Raw genomic sequence first — 18,770 nt, 5'->3', positions numbered from 1 at the left:
AGGAATTACTTTGGGATTTGAGGTACGCTACCTGTGGCATAATTAATTTTAAAATTCATGTTAAGCCTGACTTTGTGATAAAATACTTGCATTCTTCAGTGTACCTTTACATTTTTGTGCTTTAGCACAATCGGGTCAGCAACACTGCATTTACCAAACCTAAAGGTTCAGAGTGTTTCAGCCTTCAAGTGCCTTACTGTGCCCCAGAGATACAGGAGCAGGGATGCATTCCTTTGGCAACAAAACTTGGACTCCTGCCTACCATGGAAAACTTGTTCTGGTTTCAACCATTCTTACTAAGCTTGAATGTGGTTAAAGTTCCATTTAATATAAGGGAGCAACATAAGATATACTTGAACATAAAAGTGAATGTTTCATAGCCACTTGGGATTTTCATAGATACCAACAGTTTATCACTTTCTCCTTTGAATACTGTATTTTAATTATTTAGCTTGGTCTTTCTTTCAAGCAAAAATTACCTCAATCATTTCTGCAGACCTTGCTAGCCTTTCCATAAGAAATGGGATAAATATACATCAGCCAAAAAATTACACAACTATTCTAGTACGCTTTCCCTTGCCAATCATTTTGACAAACATACAAACTCCACTAAACCCTCAACCTGTTTTTTTGTTTGTTTCTTCAATGAGAAAGGATGTAAGTTCTTGTATGTAGAGTCACCTTAAATGTATTGTAAAGTGCCAGACAGTTTTACATATCTAACAAATCAAATTCCCTGAAAAAACATTACATAAGAATATTGGAGTTTCTTAATCATGAGTTTACCTTCCCCTTAACTGTTCTCTAGATGATCTCTTATTTCCTTGGAATGCTTTCCCGTAGCTATTGTAACACACAGTAAGTTTCATTATTTTGTTTCCAATGACAATGTAAACCTGCCTTTTTTGTCAGCAGTACAAGCACGCATAAATAAGAACCATGTTATTCTTGTATCAACTCTTTTTTTTTTTTTTGACAGACCTAACAAGTATGTTTTTTCTATTTAGACTGTCTGAAGGCTACTTTAATAACCTACACCTTCTTTACAAAGCATCACCAGTAGCACTTTGAATATTCTGCACAAATAGATAAGGAAAGAAACCTTTCCTTATTTTTCAGTGCCAAACAGCAGAGAAGGTAATCGGTCAAATACATTTATTAACACAATAACGATTAGTTATTACTCACATTGTACTGCATACGATGCCAGGACAACAGCAGAATTAATGGGGCATGACAACCTGGAAAGAGGGGAAAATATTTTTATTTAGACATAAACTGTATAAATGTATTGTTAACAATGCCTCTGCACTTAGTTCAGTATGTGAAGACTCATTTGCCTTCAAAGAGAATTTGATTTTTTCTTACAAAGTTTGATTGTCAAAGCACAGTAGGACTGGACATTAAAAGCTAGTTGCTGTGTAACAGCTTCTTAAGTGAATGGAAGTAACTAGTTCTAAAAGGACAGGCTCATATTCTTGCTGGATGCTTATTCGGGAAAGCAAAAGGAAAAGGGATTTTTATGGGGCTCTGGACATTATTTTAATAGCTGCAGTCTGGTGTATTTAAAACTAGACACAAACACTAAAATTAGCCAAATGCCAAGCAGAAAGACAGCTCTGATCTCATGACCAAAACTGACTCCATGGAAGAAAAAAGCCAACACCTAAAGGCAATTTACATTTGGCAGCAAATACTCAGACCACCTTTTTCCTCTTTTTTTAAAATGTACAAACACACAGGAATTGCAGGCAAAGGAACCATTGGGGTATGTGCCCACCATTTAGGGAATATAATCCTGAAATCACGAGCAACAACAGCATGAACTGCCCTTTGCTACTCCCTCCTTGTTACCGCACTAGACAGCGGGTCCCCACGTTTGGAATATCATGCCTGGCACACCATGCCTTGCATAAAGATCTCTCAGGTCGACATTGTACCTGCAGACACACAGCATCTCCTACAGCACATTCGCAACAGACTTCTAAACCGTTCTTGGTAAGTGAGCTATGTGAAACTTTGTAATGTTTCCTACCAATTTCATTTTCTTTTAAAGCAATATTTCACAAGGTACATTTTTATAGCAACGGTACCCTCAGAAAAAGGTTTTGTGGGTTTTTTTTTTTTTATTATTTTAAAAAGAACTATAGAGAAATTGAAGATTCTTTTTATTACCTTCCTTCCACAATATCAGTCTTCAACTGCAGGAAGAATAAGTGCCTAGAAAAGATTTTTTTGAAAACAAACAAACATACATTTATTTTCACATTTAAAAGGTATGGTTTAAATGGTTACATATATTGCTTTTATTTTATTAGATTTCCTGGCAAACTATACAAACAGATGAATAAAGCTTAGCGGCATTTACAAATATGCAGTCATACACCCACTCACAACAGTTTTAAAGATCTTTGGCAGTCTGTACTACAACTCCAGGACCACAGTATTAATGCCACAATGAACACTACAAAAACCAAACTATGACAGAACTGGGCTCTTCTTCTCCCAGGAATATTCATCTTGGATATAACTTTTAAAAAGGCCAAAAAAAACGAAACAGCAATCCCCCCCCGCCGAAAACCCCACCAAAAACCCAACCCCCCCCCCCCCCAAAAAAACCCCACCAAACAACAACAACAACAAAAAAACCAACCCCAAACTGTAATAGTCTATCTTGGAAATACTCAATGGAGGATGAGACATTTCTCAAGTAGCATTTGCTGACAAAAAGCTCAAACAATTCTCCAAGAGCAGTTCAGTGTTGCTCTTGGTGTGTTTGACAGTGTTACTTTATAGTGATACTGGAGAGTTGGGATGTGAGCAGGTCTTTGAATAATTTCACTTTAAAACTGCAGAACAGCTTACAACTGCATGATTAGCAAATACCAAAACAGGTCAATAGCCAGGTTTTCTACAAGAAATATCATTTAACATGCTGTATTATTTATATTCTCAAGTCACGGAAATTAACAACCAATGAAAATGTTACAAAAATGCTAGAATAACAGGTGCCTACGAATTCTAAATTCCAAATCACATGCACTGAATAAAACAAGTATTCAATTAAAGCCTTGTGACAAGCTAATTGATAATTGCTTATAATTCATGTACCCCACCACCCCAAAACCTCAGAGATAGGTTAAAAAAGAAAATTTTAAAGGTCTACTATAAACTGAAGCATTCTAGATCTTTGCATGTTACAAGTAATGGGCAAACTAGACAACAAGAACTGTTATCTGTTCTTCCTGAAACAAAATAAACCCCACCCTCCCACGCCTTCAGCATTAAATCTACTACACATTTTCAAAACTGACTCAGAGTTGACACAAAACTTCTAAAGTAGACTTAGGGCATGCAAACAGCTTAGTCATTGAACTTCCCCATTTTTCAATCATTGCATCTGATTAATTAAGGGATCAGAAAAGAAAAGGAGAAAAAATGCAATAGGCAAGTACTTCAAGTGACGAAGGGCTCAAAAAAAAAAGGAATCAAATAAACCAATTGCCATCTTTGTACTAGCTTATACTCCAGCTGTATTTTGGAGTTGTAGGCTGTGTGTAGCAGAAACCATTCGTTATGAGCATCGCGTCAAGCTGTCAATTCCAAACACATTTAATACAAAGAGTTATACAAAGTTATCTACCTAATAAAGCATAGTTTGCCAAGCTGCGGAGATGGGAAAGGAAGGCTTTACACATTCTTAGTTCATGGAAGCAAACATTAGACAGAAGTTACCTGGTTTGTTCTTGCTGAAGTGTGTTAGGATCAGGTATAAAAAACCTTACACGAAAACGAAGGGTGCAGGGAAAACCTCCTGCAATATTTTAGAAGAGCGAATCAATTTTTTGTTTAAAAAAAGAAAGAGCCCAAGGTTTTTATTTCTATATTTACAGAAAAATTACATTAATAACCACATAGAAATCTCATGTGTTTTTCTTGTGAAACTAAATGAAACCACAAGAAGTCTCTACTGATCGCCCAACACCAACTATGAGAAGAAAATACTCTCAAATATTGTGATGCTTTCATTTAAAGTACTTTGTATATGCTACTTTACATAAAAGGCTGTAGTTATCTTTGCCTCACAGGTATTGGAAGAGAAAAAAGCAGCAAATATATTTGAAGCATCTCAATTAGGATAATGCTCAATTCTACCTTACATATAAGTACAAGAAATTAACAGAAGTTCACCATGTTAACTTCATGTATTTTTATTTCAATTCATACACAATCTATAGCATATGGTAGAAATAAGAGAGCTGAAAAACACAGCTCAGGTTTCACAGCACAAATTGGGACAGCGTCACTCAGTCCTCCTAAGCTGCTATCTGGCAGGGTCATGCTGGCCAGCCTGTCCTTCTTGGCAAGCATTCTGCCTTACCCAAAGCTGTTTGTAAGCATGACGTACTAGAACAGATACACTTGGAAGCACCTAGTGTTGGTTTTTTGCTTGGTTGGTTTTTATTAAAAACAAGCATAAAATTATTTTTTTCTTACTCTACTTGAGACAAGAAATTGCCAGAACCTATACATGAAACTGGCTCCACTTCCCTTGATCAAAACCCCTCTTCTTCATCTTCCCTATCAGGAGGAATTTACTGGCACCATGATATGACTACTGTTTTCGCAGCCATGATGTTCAACACTGTTCAGAAGCCAGGTTTAGATGCTATTACAGCATCAAAGTTAGTGACCTACCAGGTCTTATTAGCACTCAGGTAGCAGCAAGAGATGTAGAAAGCTCTGCTGAAAAGACTGGCAGAGATAGGATTTGCTCTTAAGGAAAATCTACCATCTGGATGCACTAATTTACAAGAACTGTATTTATTCTAGTCATAAGAACACAGAAAAACAGGACTACACAATTACAATCAAGATATTAAAAACAAGCCTTACCTTTTAACTGTTTTCTAATAGGTTTGTTTGGTTCAAGCCATCGCTGTGAAATGAAAAACTATTAGATGGATTAAAAATATTTACAAATAAATACTGTTTATTTATGTGTTTGTGTGTGCATGTATATGTGTGTATACATATGTGTGTGTATATATGTATACACACATATACATGCACACACATTTATTATTTACTATACTTACAGGTGAATCTACTGAAGTTTCATTTTGCTGTAAACCAAAATATTCCTTCTCCGTCACACCCAACTGGTTATAGGTCATATCCAACAATATCTGTCCAGTGTCTTGTTTCTGAAAACAAGAAAACTTTAGAAGTGAAACTCTGCAACACTTACACATTTTAAGATACAATTAATTGAAATAAACTTGTTTTTAAAAAAAAAAAAAAAAAAACAAAAAACGTAACCCATGAATAAAAATAGCTGCTAATTCATCGGTTTAAAGTTTCTCAGCAATAAGAATTTTAGTCAGATAAAAGTATTTTTTTTTAAAGAGGTTTTCTTGCCAAAATACATTAGGCATGCAAAATCTCATAATATGAATTGACGTGAACTCAAGCCCTTAAGGTCAGTCCAGCAATTAAATTTGAAGCAGACCACCTCTCCCTTGACCACAGCCTTCAGGAGCAATGCCGTTCTCGGGAGCTGCAGCCTGCAAGGATGGCTTGCAGCCGCACGGGGCTGCTCTGGGCCCTGCTGTCACCACCAAAGCAGAGCGCTCCGTTTCCACGTCAGCTGTCAAAAGGCAGAGCCGGTGTACACCAGCACGGAGGGAAAAAAGCAGGAGGATGCTGTGCTCCAGCCATAAGATCCTGTACTTCAGCCTGAACTCCCACCTGCCCCTCAGCCGCCGTTCAGCCACCCCACTTTCTGCCTAGACGTCCCTCAAAACAGGTATCACAGAATAACTGGTGCAATAGGGAATTACACAGGCAGCGGAGATCCAGAAGTGTAAGGATGGTATAATTCTCCCCAAACTAAACAAGTATCTCCATGCCATAGCATTGTGGAGAGCAGATTAACCAACTTCTGCCAAAGAGCACTGTGAACCAATTCTATTTTAAAAACCCAATCACAAAAAGAAACAAACAAAAACCCCTCAACAAGATGGCAATCCTAAATATGCTAATACATAATAAATAGCTTGCAAAGCTGTATGGCATTTCAGGTCTAGATTTTTATATACGAAATTGATGGACAGAACAAAAATCAGGCCGATTTGCTTGGTATCTTGTCTATTCAAAAAATTATAGCAAACTAATTTTTCATGTGATCTTCCAAATCTCAGTCTTAAAAAGCAGAAATAAACAGCACACATGCGGAAAAAAACAAAACAAAACAAAACAAAACCAACAACAACAACTTACCAGGGGAAAATTTAGACTGCGAAAGACAAGCACTTTGTTCTGAAACAAATTTCTTAAAAATTAAGTTCTGATTTAATTAAGTTCTGATTTCTTAATCAATCTCTTGAAACAAAGGACTTAATGTATAAGCATGATAGTGACCACACTTTTGTGGAGGGCCCCAGTCTTACCCAGTGCATAAGAGTGCTCACTTAATAAGCCAAGAGCACAATACTGTATTCAATTCTCTTTGTCTAGACCTTGTTTATTATACAACACTCAAGTCCTGTTCAGAAGACAGATTTACCTTTCTTTTAACAGGGTACTACACTGTTGTAATTGTCTTAAATAGTAACATATTCCATAGTCTTCCCTTATCTCGTAAAAGCATTCTTCCTATTTAAGAGATGGGAAAAGAAGAACAAAGATTCAAGCAAGACACTCACTTAGCTACCGTATTTTGGAGGACGGAATATTACCCAACGCTTCCTACTGCCAGAGCAGAACTCCCAGTAGCTCATTAGTGATTTGAATGCTCAGTGTTTCCGTATCAGGCTCCAGATGCAAGGTAAGGTAACAGCCAACTATTGGCCTCCTGTGAAAAGCTGTGCCTGTTTTTCTGGAGTAAAATCACATATGAAGAAAACAATGTAGGCAACACTTGACTGTCCTATGTACGAGACTACCCTTTCCTCTCCAACAGTCTCGTATCTTGTTTAACTTTCACAACAAACAGTTGAGGTATCACAATAAATGCAAGTCTACTCAGGCCTTTAAGTCTGTGTGGCCATCAAAAGCAGCAGCTCTGTCTCCTCCTTCCCCAGCTGCACATTCCTACTCCCCTCCTTTCAAACACGCTACTCTTCCTTGGGATATTCAAACCACGGCACTGATCAAACGCAATTTGTTTCTGAAATAGCGTAGAGCTAGATCCAGCTTAGAAACTGAAGTCTCGGCAACAGGTAAGGACCATGCGACCAAGCATTCCTCGTCACACACAGCCACGGTGCCGTGCATCTGTCAGGCAGTTCTGTCCCACACCATCAATGAGGTGGGCTCCGCTACAAAGACTGAGATTTGCTATCTGCGATTATCCACATACGTACACAAGAGGGCTCTACGAAAACAGCAGGTGATACCTTAACCCTCTGAAATAATAGGCATTTCCTGACTTGAATATGTTCACCTTTAGCACTGCCTTACTATACGTACCATATTCATTTCCCCAGGGTTATGTTTTTATATGCAGAATGTTACAAAACTTTCAAGTGACATCACATAACACCTGTACAACATAATTGCCCATCTATGGCGCATACTTCTGACACGAGCTAAATAGGCAACTGAAGTTATATTGTGACCAAAAGCAGTAATTACAGCGGATGAGATATACACTTTATCGAAAGAAAGTGTTCAGGCATCTCAGGTTTCACTACAAACGGGGCAGGAGAAGACCACAAAGGGTAGATTCTTCTGCTAATTTTCTCTCTGGATTTCAACACTTCTGACTCCCTTCAGTCCCCTTTCTTTGCAACAGCATGATCTCCTAATTCCCTTCTCATTTTTCACGCTTCTGGTCCTTCATCCCAATTCAGATGCCTTCACCTTCGCTCTCCCCGCCCTCTCACAGTTGCATTCACCCCTCTCTCCGGCACACACGAATTGCTAAGCAAGCTCCCTGCCACAGTATTCCTGCTCAGCAGTTGCAGTTCTCTCTTTGTAATGCTCCCATGGGTATCCCAACCCTAAACCCAGCTGCTCGAACAGTACTAGTCTCCTCCACCTAACTACCTACTATTTCCTTCTCCTCCTCTTCACATCTCCCATCACAAGCAGCTTCCAACACTACTTTTCTGTGGCTCCAGTTCTTGCTCTCTAGTATCAAAAGCACAAAGTTTCTTCTACAGTGCCTAGATCAAGCCTCCACTCCAGAAACCTAAGCTAAGTACAAAATGTCGTTTTAAATTGTTTAAGTATTCTTCAGTTGTTAAAAGTCCTCGAAGTTGAGAAGTTTTGTTGGTGCTCCTCAATAAAATCTATATTTACTCAGCTTTGGCTTTGTTTTAAGAAATACCTGAATTATTTTTCAGCCTATATACCTAAAAATAAAGTTACCACACACCTCACGCTGCACAATCTTCAGTCTGTTTTGCACATAAACAGTTTTGAAATCTAGATTTAAAGTGAGGCAGGCTAAGCATGTCACATCACTGCTTCTGAATTTTGACATCCATTCCAATACAGTCCATAGCCACAGTGCACTCTAATACTACAATGTGTCAAGTGCTTCACAACACATCAAATTTTCACTCCCCTCTGCCGTAAGAAGAGGACAGAACAACACGAACACCGCTCAGCTAAACTGGGCATTAGAACCAAATTCTTCTTAACCCTGTCAACCATTACAGCAAGGAGTTAAGACATTCTTAATAAAGCTCTTGCCTTTCTACAATGAGTTAAAAAAAATTATGCACTTTCCACAGTAGCCTATTCTGTTGAAATGACAAAAGCTCTTAAGATAATCTTAAGAATTTTCAAGTTTTTTCTACTAAAAAGAAACATTGCCAAGAGTTTTGCTTGTTTCCACCCTGAAAAGAAATTTCGACTTATTTCATCTTCCTGACATCTACCAACCCTTATTCTGAACTGTTAAAAGCTTTGCATCAACCACCCCATAACCACACACCATTCACCTCCATTTAAATCTGCCTTGAAATATATTTCACCTCATGTTGGATAGGCCAAAAAATTAATATTTAAAGCAGTCATAACTAACACCTATTACATTCTGCCTGTGCCACAACAATTTCCTGCTATATTTAGGGAAATTTAGATTAGTCAAGTTTAATTTCTAGTAAGCTACACAATTTTGAAGAGAAAAAAACCCTTCATAATTTCTAATCAAGTACTGCCTAGAAGCTCGGGTGATCATGACCAACTGTCCTAAGAACTGCACAAACCTAGAGTGAAGACTGTTAGTTCTTTGGAGTGGAGGGGTAAATATGCAAGCAATCCTTTTCAGCTTGTTAACTTCTACAAGGTAAGTGGCACAAAGTGACACTTTAAGAGTACAGTGCAACATACAGCACATCTCCCTGTCCCTCTCCTCTTTGCTGCTTTGCCCCCACTTTCTGGCAATGGTAACCTCACAGTTAAGCACCACCTAAGCTTTTGCAAATTTAGTCTCACTTCAGACACAATACCCATTGCCCCTGATGTGTTGTTTGGGGTCGTTCTTTCCTAATTTAGCCTGTAACAGTCATCCACACCAAACAGCCTGTGTCCTTTGGTCCCGATATGCCTATGAGCTTGACCAAAGCGCTACACTTTCTTTTAATTTCCACACTAATTTTACACACAGCTTATTTACTTGCTCTTCTGCTAACTCTGTCCTTTTCCTGGAATTTATTTACTCACCTGATGCTCTTATTCAGGGCATGCAAGATTTTGTTTGGCTAGAATAAACAAAACAGCCTCTTCTTTCCTTAGGTCAATACTTTTGCAGAGCATCCTAGTTGTACTTTCTATGCCTGCCTGACTGGAACTTCCCTCTTTTGTCTGTAAGCAGGCAGGATCCACACGTGACATTCCCCGGAGCACGGCCTCGATGCCGAGACTAACACTGGTAACGCTTCCTTGGCATTGGCTGAAGATTCCTGCCTGGTGCATAACAGCGCTCACCTTTTTCAGAACGGTAACACATGAGCAGCTCAGCCTGCAAACTACCAGTGCTCTCCTCCTCTGTTGTTTGCAACTGAAAATTGAGCTTAAAAAAACCCATTACCTCATCTTACGAAAGCTATTAGTTTACACTACTGATTTCCCTCACTGCAATTACTCCTTGTTCAAGATAACCTATCCGCTACCTCATATACCTGTATCTTTTTTTATTGTTAATAATGCCTCAAACCTTACGTTTTTGATTTACTGAAAAAGATTCAATAGCAACATGATAATGAAATTTCACAGTCAAGAATTCTATTAATGTCCTTGCACTGTTTAACATCTCCTTTTCAGCAAGATCTACTGCCACATCTTGAGCCAACTCCCTGCCCATCCCCTAACTCTTCTGGATTCCATACACTCCAGCTCAGTATTTTCCTATATAAAAGGTCATACAAAATATTTATCCAAGCCCACAGAGTTTTGACCCACTGCATTTCCTCTGCCTCAAAAGTGATTTAAAACAAACATATACATGAGGTTAGTCATTCCAGTTCTAACTTTGGAAAAATCTCCCCTCTGCTAATTCTTTCCTTCAGCATTTATTATGAAGCCGGGCCCCACAAAGGGCTAAGACTAACAAGCCTGCTGTAGGTCAGATCACTTTCCCACTGTCCTCAAAGGCATCATGAAATTTCATACTGTCTTACTGTTTTCCAGTCATAGAGTATACTGATCTCCCTCAATATAAGACTAAATATTTATTGCCAGCCTGAAACTTCATACAGCAGTTCTTTCAACATGCAGGGAACACAGATTAGCACTAAACTGTCTTGAATTATCAAGCAATATCCAGTAGGAAAACTTAGTGACAAAGGTCCAACAATTCTGCATCATTGCATTTTACTATCAGCAGTTTAAAAATATAACTCACACCCACAATCAAAAAGAACCTTTAAGACTTGTATCTCTGCCCATTATTTTAAACATAGCAAATAGTATTTGTGGGTGTTACTTGTAACCATCATGCTCCTTCTCAAATACTGGAAGAAGGAGCTTAATTGAGGTGGTGGGGAAGGAAAAACATTCCTTACTATCCGAATTTCAAGTTGTGCAGTTTTTCTCATTATTACTGCCTAATCATTTTATTTCTAGAAAGAATCCCTATTACTAAAAGCCAACTAGTCTAAAAGCAAAAATCACAGTTACTAAGACATCAGCATCAACTCAGAAAGATAATGCAATACAGAAGTGATCTGACACTGTAAATTCTATCCCTTCACAAAAGTCAATTTACTGGAAATTGAGAGGCGTACTTCCCAAATGGTCATTCCTGGTAAATGAGTCAAAGCAGAGCAATAATGGAAAATTCCTGCACGTTTATACCAAAAGTTGCAAATAAATTTGCATTATTGCTCAATATACACCTATTGAACACACCCAAACATGGTATGTGAGCACATTCTGTATATATTAGAATGACAACTATCATTTTTCCCCATGTGGCAAGCTTATGCATTATAGGCTTAGAACAAGACAGAGGTAACATCAGAGACAGAAGTGAATTAACCTTATCACAAAATTCAAACACCTGAAATCTATTGGGAGGCTTCATGAAAACCTGGATATAATTAAAACCAAATGCAACACTCATACCAAGTGCAGTCAAGCCTTTGTCTCAAATGTGTTTTTGAAAGACCATCTTCAATTCATAGCTTACCCGCACCTTATATTCTTTGCCTGGACTCTGGACATGTTTCATCTAAATACTGAAACACATAATGGGGGAAAGACAAGAAAGGCCATTTCAGCCTTGCGGAGTTAACATACACTTCTATTTGAACTGTAAGCAATGGAGTGGAATGTGTCTGCCTGTACTCCCATGTGAACTCCTTGATAATGATGACTTAAGAACAGCACATACCACAAGTTACACTGATTAACTCTTTGTGATACCACCCGTACAAACTTCAGATTCACCAAAGGTGTAGTATAAACGCCTTTAAATAGAAACAATGAACAAAAAAGCTTATCACTTCACTACTCTGCCAAAGCCAAAAATCCAGGAGAAAAATGGCACTGTTCTCTTGAAGTTAAGTTTTATTTACAGTTGGTCAGGCTAGTGATATTCTTTGGGATAAGCGCTTAATATAAACAAATCTCCAGGAATCAGATTATGCAGCTATCTTCAGGTTTCTCAATAGACAGAAAGTCCCTCAGGTTATTTCCATAAGCAAAATCCACCTTCCTTCTTCCTTTGCCCAGTTTTAGGATATTAGCTTTTCATTCACACTGCTAGAGTTACAACCACTGGGAAAAGAAAATACCATCCAGCAGAACAGCAGAACGATAAGAGAGACCTATAGCTGTAACTTTGAAAGTTTCAGAAGCCCATGCAGTGTGCTAACAAAGTTTGATGAAAATCAGCTGTGTGGGCTCTATAACAATCCTGTTGCTACAGAATGGTAAGTCATATCTCTATTCTCCCTGTTCTCTAAAAGGTTTTGTATTTGGAGGTACCATGAATGTTCTACCATCATTTTAAAGATGTCACTTGGTACTAGTTCAAAATTTTGAAATACGTAAGAAGTTCTTTTCAGTGTGTCAATAGGTTGTAAATTTAGACTATTTAATCTATCATCTTTGTATTAAATTTAAATCCACCTCAAATTTACTAGTCTTGAGCATCTGTGCAGTGCCAAAAAGATATTAGAAATGACAATTTAGGAATATCTATTTGCTTAAACTCAAAGTAAATTTCTTTTGAGTTTCTTCTTACCCTTGATGGTTCTCCTCTTTGATGTAATTTTTCTATATAATCCCCCTATGCCTTTAAAAGAAAGAAATCCTCTTGCGGTAAGAATTCTGTGTTCAGATAGCTGCTACATGACAAAGCAATGCTCAGTATTTTTCAGTCTGTTGTCATTAGAATGGGAGGAGTCTTTGATTCCATTTATGCTATTAAATGGACAAAGGCCAAGCATTGAATATGCTGCTTTTCCCCATTCACTTTCCACTATTTGTGGTAGAAAAGTATAATCCTGTCTATGAATGTAAAGCATACTTATGTATACATTAATGTTAGCCTAATATTCATTCAAACTGTAAGATATACCCAAACTTAGAGCTTTCATAAATCACAACCAGGTACCACTAGCCCACAAACATACAACCCCGAAAAATTCCCAACCTTATTTTCCACTGATACATTGAAGTTCTTTTAAAAAGAAAACATTACACCCTATGCTTTAAAAGAAGTGATCCTGTTCAGTTCCAATTCTCCAAACTCAGACAGGAGAGAAAGTCAACAGATTTCAGCAACAACAGTAAAAGCTGAGAAAGTAAAAAAACTAGAAAACATATTTAAAACACTTACAAGACATAGTATGTCTTTTTATCCATGTATCTTGTATCTATGTCTAGTCATTTCAGAAAGCACCTTCATTTTAATAATGTATTACTACATTATTAAATGCATTGCTGTTAGTTTGCCTTATGGATGATCATGCCACGTGATATGCATACTTAATTTCTTTAAAATGTAGAATTATCAATTGACCTGGCAACCAGAAATGAATAAAGTATGGAGCGAGCAAAATCCGATCTATAAATTAATGTCTTGATATGAGAGTTTCTCTAAAGCAACACAGAAAGACTTCACTAGTGGGGAAAAATCTGTTCAGAGCAAAACTTATTTTCCTTCAATACATGCCTAGCTGATTCCCAGACTGACCACAGACCCGAGTTACTCTTTGCTCACAGATATAAAACTGAATGATGTTGGCAATTAAAATAAAAACACACATTCAGGCACAAACTTCACGAAGCTGAATTTTTCTGTTAACAGAAGCTGAACTCGGATACAAATTTTCCACAGCTGGCTTCAAACCCTTTTGAGAACTGGGCCTGGAGACACAACCAGAGAGGGGCAAAGCCTGTTCTTAGGCCGCCATCAAGGTTAGGTAATCAGGAAGGGCCATCCTGGCAGATAAGCGCAGGATCCCTCAGTACCAGTATGAAAGCTCAGTAATTGAAAGAACAAATCTTCTGGTAAACCTCTTCCTTGCGTTATCCCATAACATATGGGGCAGTGACGCTCCCTGCTTCTTTTCAATAAAGCAATAACGGGTCCTGCATTACCCCTATGGCAGTTCAGCATTACAGCTGCAGTAAAGGAGGCCCTTCCAATTCCTGGATGAAGGAGGTAACCAGCAGGGATACCCTGGGGGTATGCTGAAGGCAGGGAGAGAAGTCAGCTGGGTCCAGAGTTTCAAAGTAGTTCCCATTTATCATACTGCACTCACTGCTTAAAGGATGAAATGAGAAGCGCAAAGTTCACTGTACAGTGCTGGCCTTCAGGCCGAGCGCTAAATCTAAAGCTGTGTAAACACTTGTTTACAAGGAAGAATATATTACTATGCATGGATTTCAAAAAGTTTTAAATTCCTCATTTTTCAAAGGTCCTCGTGCAGGAGGGGAAGGCAATTATGCTAGCTCATTGACAGACAAGGCAATCCTATAGGGCATGCTGGAAACGAACCATGGACACGGTATACTGATGTGTTGCTCTTTCTTTTATATACCTACTTTACTTGTACCCCACTCCCCAATGTCAGCTACCTCATATACATACACACACACGTATAGAAATATACATATATATAGCCTATAAAATATATACTAAAATATAAGATTAATTCTAATATTAGAATGAAAATAATTAGAATAAAAATCATCTGTTTACCTATCAAATTATTTCTATTTCAATAAATATCCAACAGACAAAGTTCAAAAATAAAATCAGTCTGCAAAAAGAACTGTAATAATACCTAGGAAAATACACTTTTCAGGTGAAGTTTTGAATCTCCTATAAGAAAGCACTGCATAATCTAAGATATCCAACAACTTAGCTTCCTCAGCAAAACACTTCTTCTCAAATAGGGTAAATTGGATAAAACAAGTATTATATACACAAATTCACACGATTATACTTAAATTCATCCACAGTTTTTCTGCATGGTCAGATAATTCTACTGAAAATTGACTGAGGAGTGAAGGTATTTCCTTTGTTTTCATTGAAAAATTAACTAATACTTTTAATCAGTACTGAAGGTTATAAACCAAAATATTTACAGAATAAAATACAGTAAAAATGTAGAGTACAAATCTCCGTTAATCCCCTTTCCCTCCCCGCTCTCAGATAAAGAGACTACATTGAAGTACAAGAGACTGGACAGAACTGTCCTACTAAGCCATGATTTCTTCACTATTTACATCATCTTTGCATTTCAGAAAATATGTACTGACATAACTACAGGAATTTACAAGGCCTCCTCCTTTTAGCACTACCAGTCCTTTGATGGGAGAAAAGGAGGAGCACATCCAAATTCGGGAGTCCCCTTTAAATATGAATTACTTATTCATAGCTGATAATGATCACCAGATCTATTTCTTCATGGTTCCCATATTACACAGAAGACCTTTTTCCAGATACAATCTGCATGCCATGATTTTATGACATTTCAGTTTGTTGACTTGAAAGAATTAAAATAGCACTTTATAAATCCATTTCATAACTGGTAATTCTGCAATTTGTAATGGCAAAGCTACACCTTCAACATCTTTTGGAAATCCCATGCTTCAGTGTCCCACATTTGATCTTCAGCTTTCAGATTTCTATGTATTTAAAAAAAAAAAAGTAGTTTTCCAAACTTACGTTAACTTTGAAGCTTTGTACTGAGCCATCCAAAAAGTGGACGTTACAGATTATCTCTGATCGGGTTTTCTCTTTCGGTAGTTCTGATGCTCGTATGTTATTTATCCTCCCACCTAAGGCTCGTAAACGGGAGTTCATAACTATTGCGGAATAACCTATAAAACAAAAATTATGTTTAATAACAGTTCTTATAATTCACTATGTTCATCTATGGTTCTTCAGAGAAACGCACATCATCATGAAGGCCTCATTACACCCCAAATACCTAGTAACAAATATTTCTTATATAGAAGAATAAGTTGTAAAATTAGCACATTGTAAATCAGACCATAAACGCATATATAGAGGGGCTTCCATGTTCTAAATGTACCCAGCTTAAGAGAATCACAGATAACCCCTGCAACATATACTTAGGTTAAGCATGGGCCATTGCCTTAGTTTAAAATCAGTAAAAAATCCAAACACCTACTATAAAGCAGGAAGGCAATGTCAAGACAAGTTTTAATCATCTGTAACTAGTAAATCCCTCGCCCCCTTATATATTTCCTACATACTTCTGTATTTACCACACAAGTTTCACCACAATAAAACGATTCTGTTTACTGTCAAGTGACAAAACAGTCTCCAGTTAATGCAGATCATGTTCTGTCAAATAGCATTTTGTTTCAGGAATATACATACAAATGCCATATGTAAGGCAACCAGAATTAACATTAAAAGCATGTCAATATTTTACAACCTAGCATACATAAATTCACGAAGCAAGAAATTTATATCTGAGAAGAACATCCGACAAAAAAAAAAAAGTTGTTTTGTTGGAGTTTGTTTTTTTCATTTTTGGAAAAACCTTCATGAACACCAAAACTCTTTTCAGAGTTTTCACAAATGAAAAAAAAAAAAAAAAAAACCAAAAACACAAACATAACAGAAAACCCACAAACATAACAAAAAAAGCCATTCATTGAAATAAGAGATGAATTAAATACAGTCAAGCCTGTAAACATTTCAAGCCTCTCTTCACTGGATCAGTTTACCAATTAACATCACAGCATATAAAGCCAGTTGGCAAGCGAAGCAGAGGATGGTATGGTAATTAACCTGGAAAACTAATTACCAAATCATACCTCACTTAGTAGAGGCTAGCTACAAAGACTTGCATAATATGAGTGTTTCCCAGGCAGCTGGCCAAGTTAGACAGCACCAATGTCAGGACTATTTTACAATCTCCCCTTATTTGTGTATCTGCCTTAAAACATAGGCTGGCTTTTCTTTTAAGCAGCTAAAGAAACTGAACAATTTAGAATAAAATCATTTAAAATTTGGAAACATTATATCTACTCACACATCACTACAAAAAGGAAATGTGAAATGAAGAGCCATGAGATGCAAAATTGTATAGACTACCAAAGGCAACAAAGCAGTTCAGTGATCCATCCTCATGTAACAATGTGTAATCTATACTTAGAAGCAGCTAAAACAATTCCCTTCTGACAGAAAACTCAGAAGTCAGACACACAAAAGCATTCAACAAGTCCTCTCACATACTTTTTTTTTTTTTGTCAGCCAATTGATAGTTTGCTACTGTATATTTTCTAGAAATCAAGTGTATGTAAATTGCCAAGACTCACTTATTTAGCCAGCACATTGCATTTTCTCCTAGGAGATCAGTAGTATTTTCCTTTTTCCTTCTATTCTTTCCCAAAGGTGTGGTTTGGGGGATTTGTGGGGGTTTTTTGTTGTTGTTTGTTTGTTTGTTTTGGTTTTTGTGTTTGTTTTTTTTGGGGGGGGTGTTTTCTTTTTGTTTTTAAAGGAGGGGAAAAAAGGAAGAGGTGATTTTTACGTGAATTTTGAACAGTATTTCCATCTAAAACACTATACACTCCCATTGCCTTGAAATTGTTCTTGATGTACAGTCTGAAGTTAATCATAGTATGTTGGTTTTTTTATCCAGAAAATGGGCTTTTTATTCAGGAATGGTTATTGCTAAAGAAAACATGCAATTATCTACTTATCAAGGACATACAAAAAGGTGAAGACAGATTATGAATATATACGAAACCTTCATTCTCACATTCTCTAATTTTCTAGCAGCTGAGTTTTAAACTATTTATTCAGCACTGTGTTATCTTTTACCAAAAAGCCAAGCGACTACATGAATTATGCTGCAGTCTTTTCTCTCCTGTCCACCCTCAGAGGTCAAAAAACAACCCCAAACTTGTCACTTGCAGAAATAGCTCTCTATCCACTAGTCCACTGATGGGTAAAAGGAGAAAGTTCTTCTTTGCTGTGGTACAGTTACTAGATAAGAAGTTTTTGGTAGCCAGATTCAAAGCTTCGTCAGCCTGTCACGCTCTGGCCTTCAGGGCTCAGTCTGCATTGCAACACCTAACGCTCCTGGAGCTTACAGACTTCTCCGCTCTTGGGAAAATGCTATTTGACCCTTCTGCTCATATTCCCCAACCTTTCTCACCTGCCACCCCCTAATACTTCCACTATTCCCTTTTTCTAAGTATGTTGTTCTTCTCTTTCACCTTAGCCAGACAGCAATGATCACAGGAGTCTCCAGCACTCAGCTCCTGATCTGCCTGGAGAAAGCAAGAGAGTCGCGTTCAGCCCCTGCACTCCTAGTGCAGAGCCTGATGCAGGTTGAGCCATGCTTGGAGACCTTGTGGAAATTTTGATATCTAATCCTAATCACTCTGCAGGAAAGCATTATTTTTTCAAGTGTTACAATACAGCCAGATCTTGCTACTAACTTGTTCAAGCTTCAAATACAGAAGCCAATGAAATAGCATCAATAACATTTTTATATATATGTATATGCTTGCTATCCAGAAAAAAAAAAAAACCAAAAAACAAAAAAACCCCCAAAAAAACCCACAACCCCAAAACCAAACTCTCTTATAACTGTGAAAAAATAAACCCGACTAAACAAATTGAAGACTTTCATTTATCTGACTGTGCATAGCAGCACAAGTAATTACAGGTCCATTTCATACCAAGGTCCCTCTCTGTAGAAAGCCTGGCATGTCACCTGGATAACCTAGCCCATACTTGAGGTAGATTTGGTAGGCTAGCTTTAATTTTCAGATTACGGTCCCCTATGTTGTTCATAACTTAAAGCCCTAAC

At 37.5% G+C, this 18,770-nt stretch overlaps 1 protein-coding gene across 2 annotated transcripts in view; it reads right to left on the bottom strand.

Annotated features, from left to right (window-relative positions):
- Nucleotides 1–15,793, bottom strand: part of PTPN3 (protein tyrosine phosphatase non-receptor type 3) — a gene marked incomplete at its 3' end in the record, with an annotated part of 96,225 nt that extends 80,432 nt beyond the window's left edge. Inside the window, exons 1-6 of one of the 2 annotated variants that reach the window (XM_082307220.1) lie at nucleotides 15,641–15,793; nucleotides 5,100–5,207; nucleotides 4,897–4,954; nucleotides 3,736–3,814; nucleotides 2,176–2,220; nucleotides 1,189–1,241 (exon numbers count right to left, since the gene is read on the bottom strand). In XM_082307220.1, coding sequence (XP_082163346.1) covers nucleotides 1,189–1,241; nucleotides 2,176–2,220; nucleotides 3,736–3,814; nucleotides 4,897–4,954; nucleotides 5,100–5,207; nucleotides 15,641–15,778 — 481 coding nt within the window. In that variant the 5' untranslated portion in view covers nucleotides 15,779–15,793. The remainder of the gene's footprint in view (nucleotides 1–1,188; nucleotides 1,242–2,175; nucleotides 2,221–3,735; nucleotides 3,815–4,896; nucleotides 4,955–5,099; nucleotides 5,208–15,640) is intronic. The other variant, XM_082307221.1, reaches the window with a different exon arrangement.
- Nucleotides 15,794–18,770: the final 2,977 nt, after the last annotated feature.

Source organism: Platalea leucorodia (genome assembly GCF_965183815.1).
Source record: "Platalea leucorodia genome assembly, chromosome: 1".
Classification (NCBI taxonomy): Eukaryota; Metazoa; Chordata; class Aves; order Pelecaniformes; family Threskiornithidae; genus Platalea; species Platalea leucorodia.
This window is presented reverse-complemented; position numbering and strand designations above follow the sequence as displayed.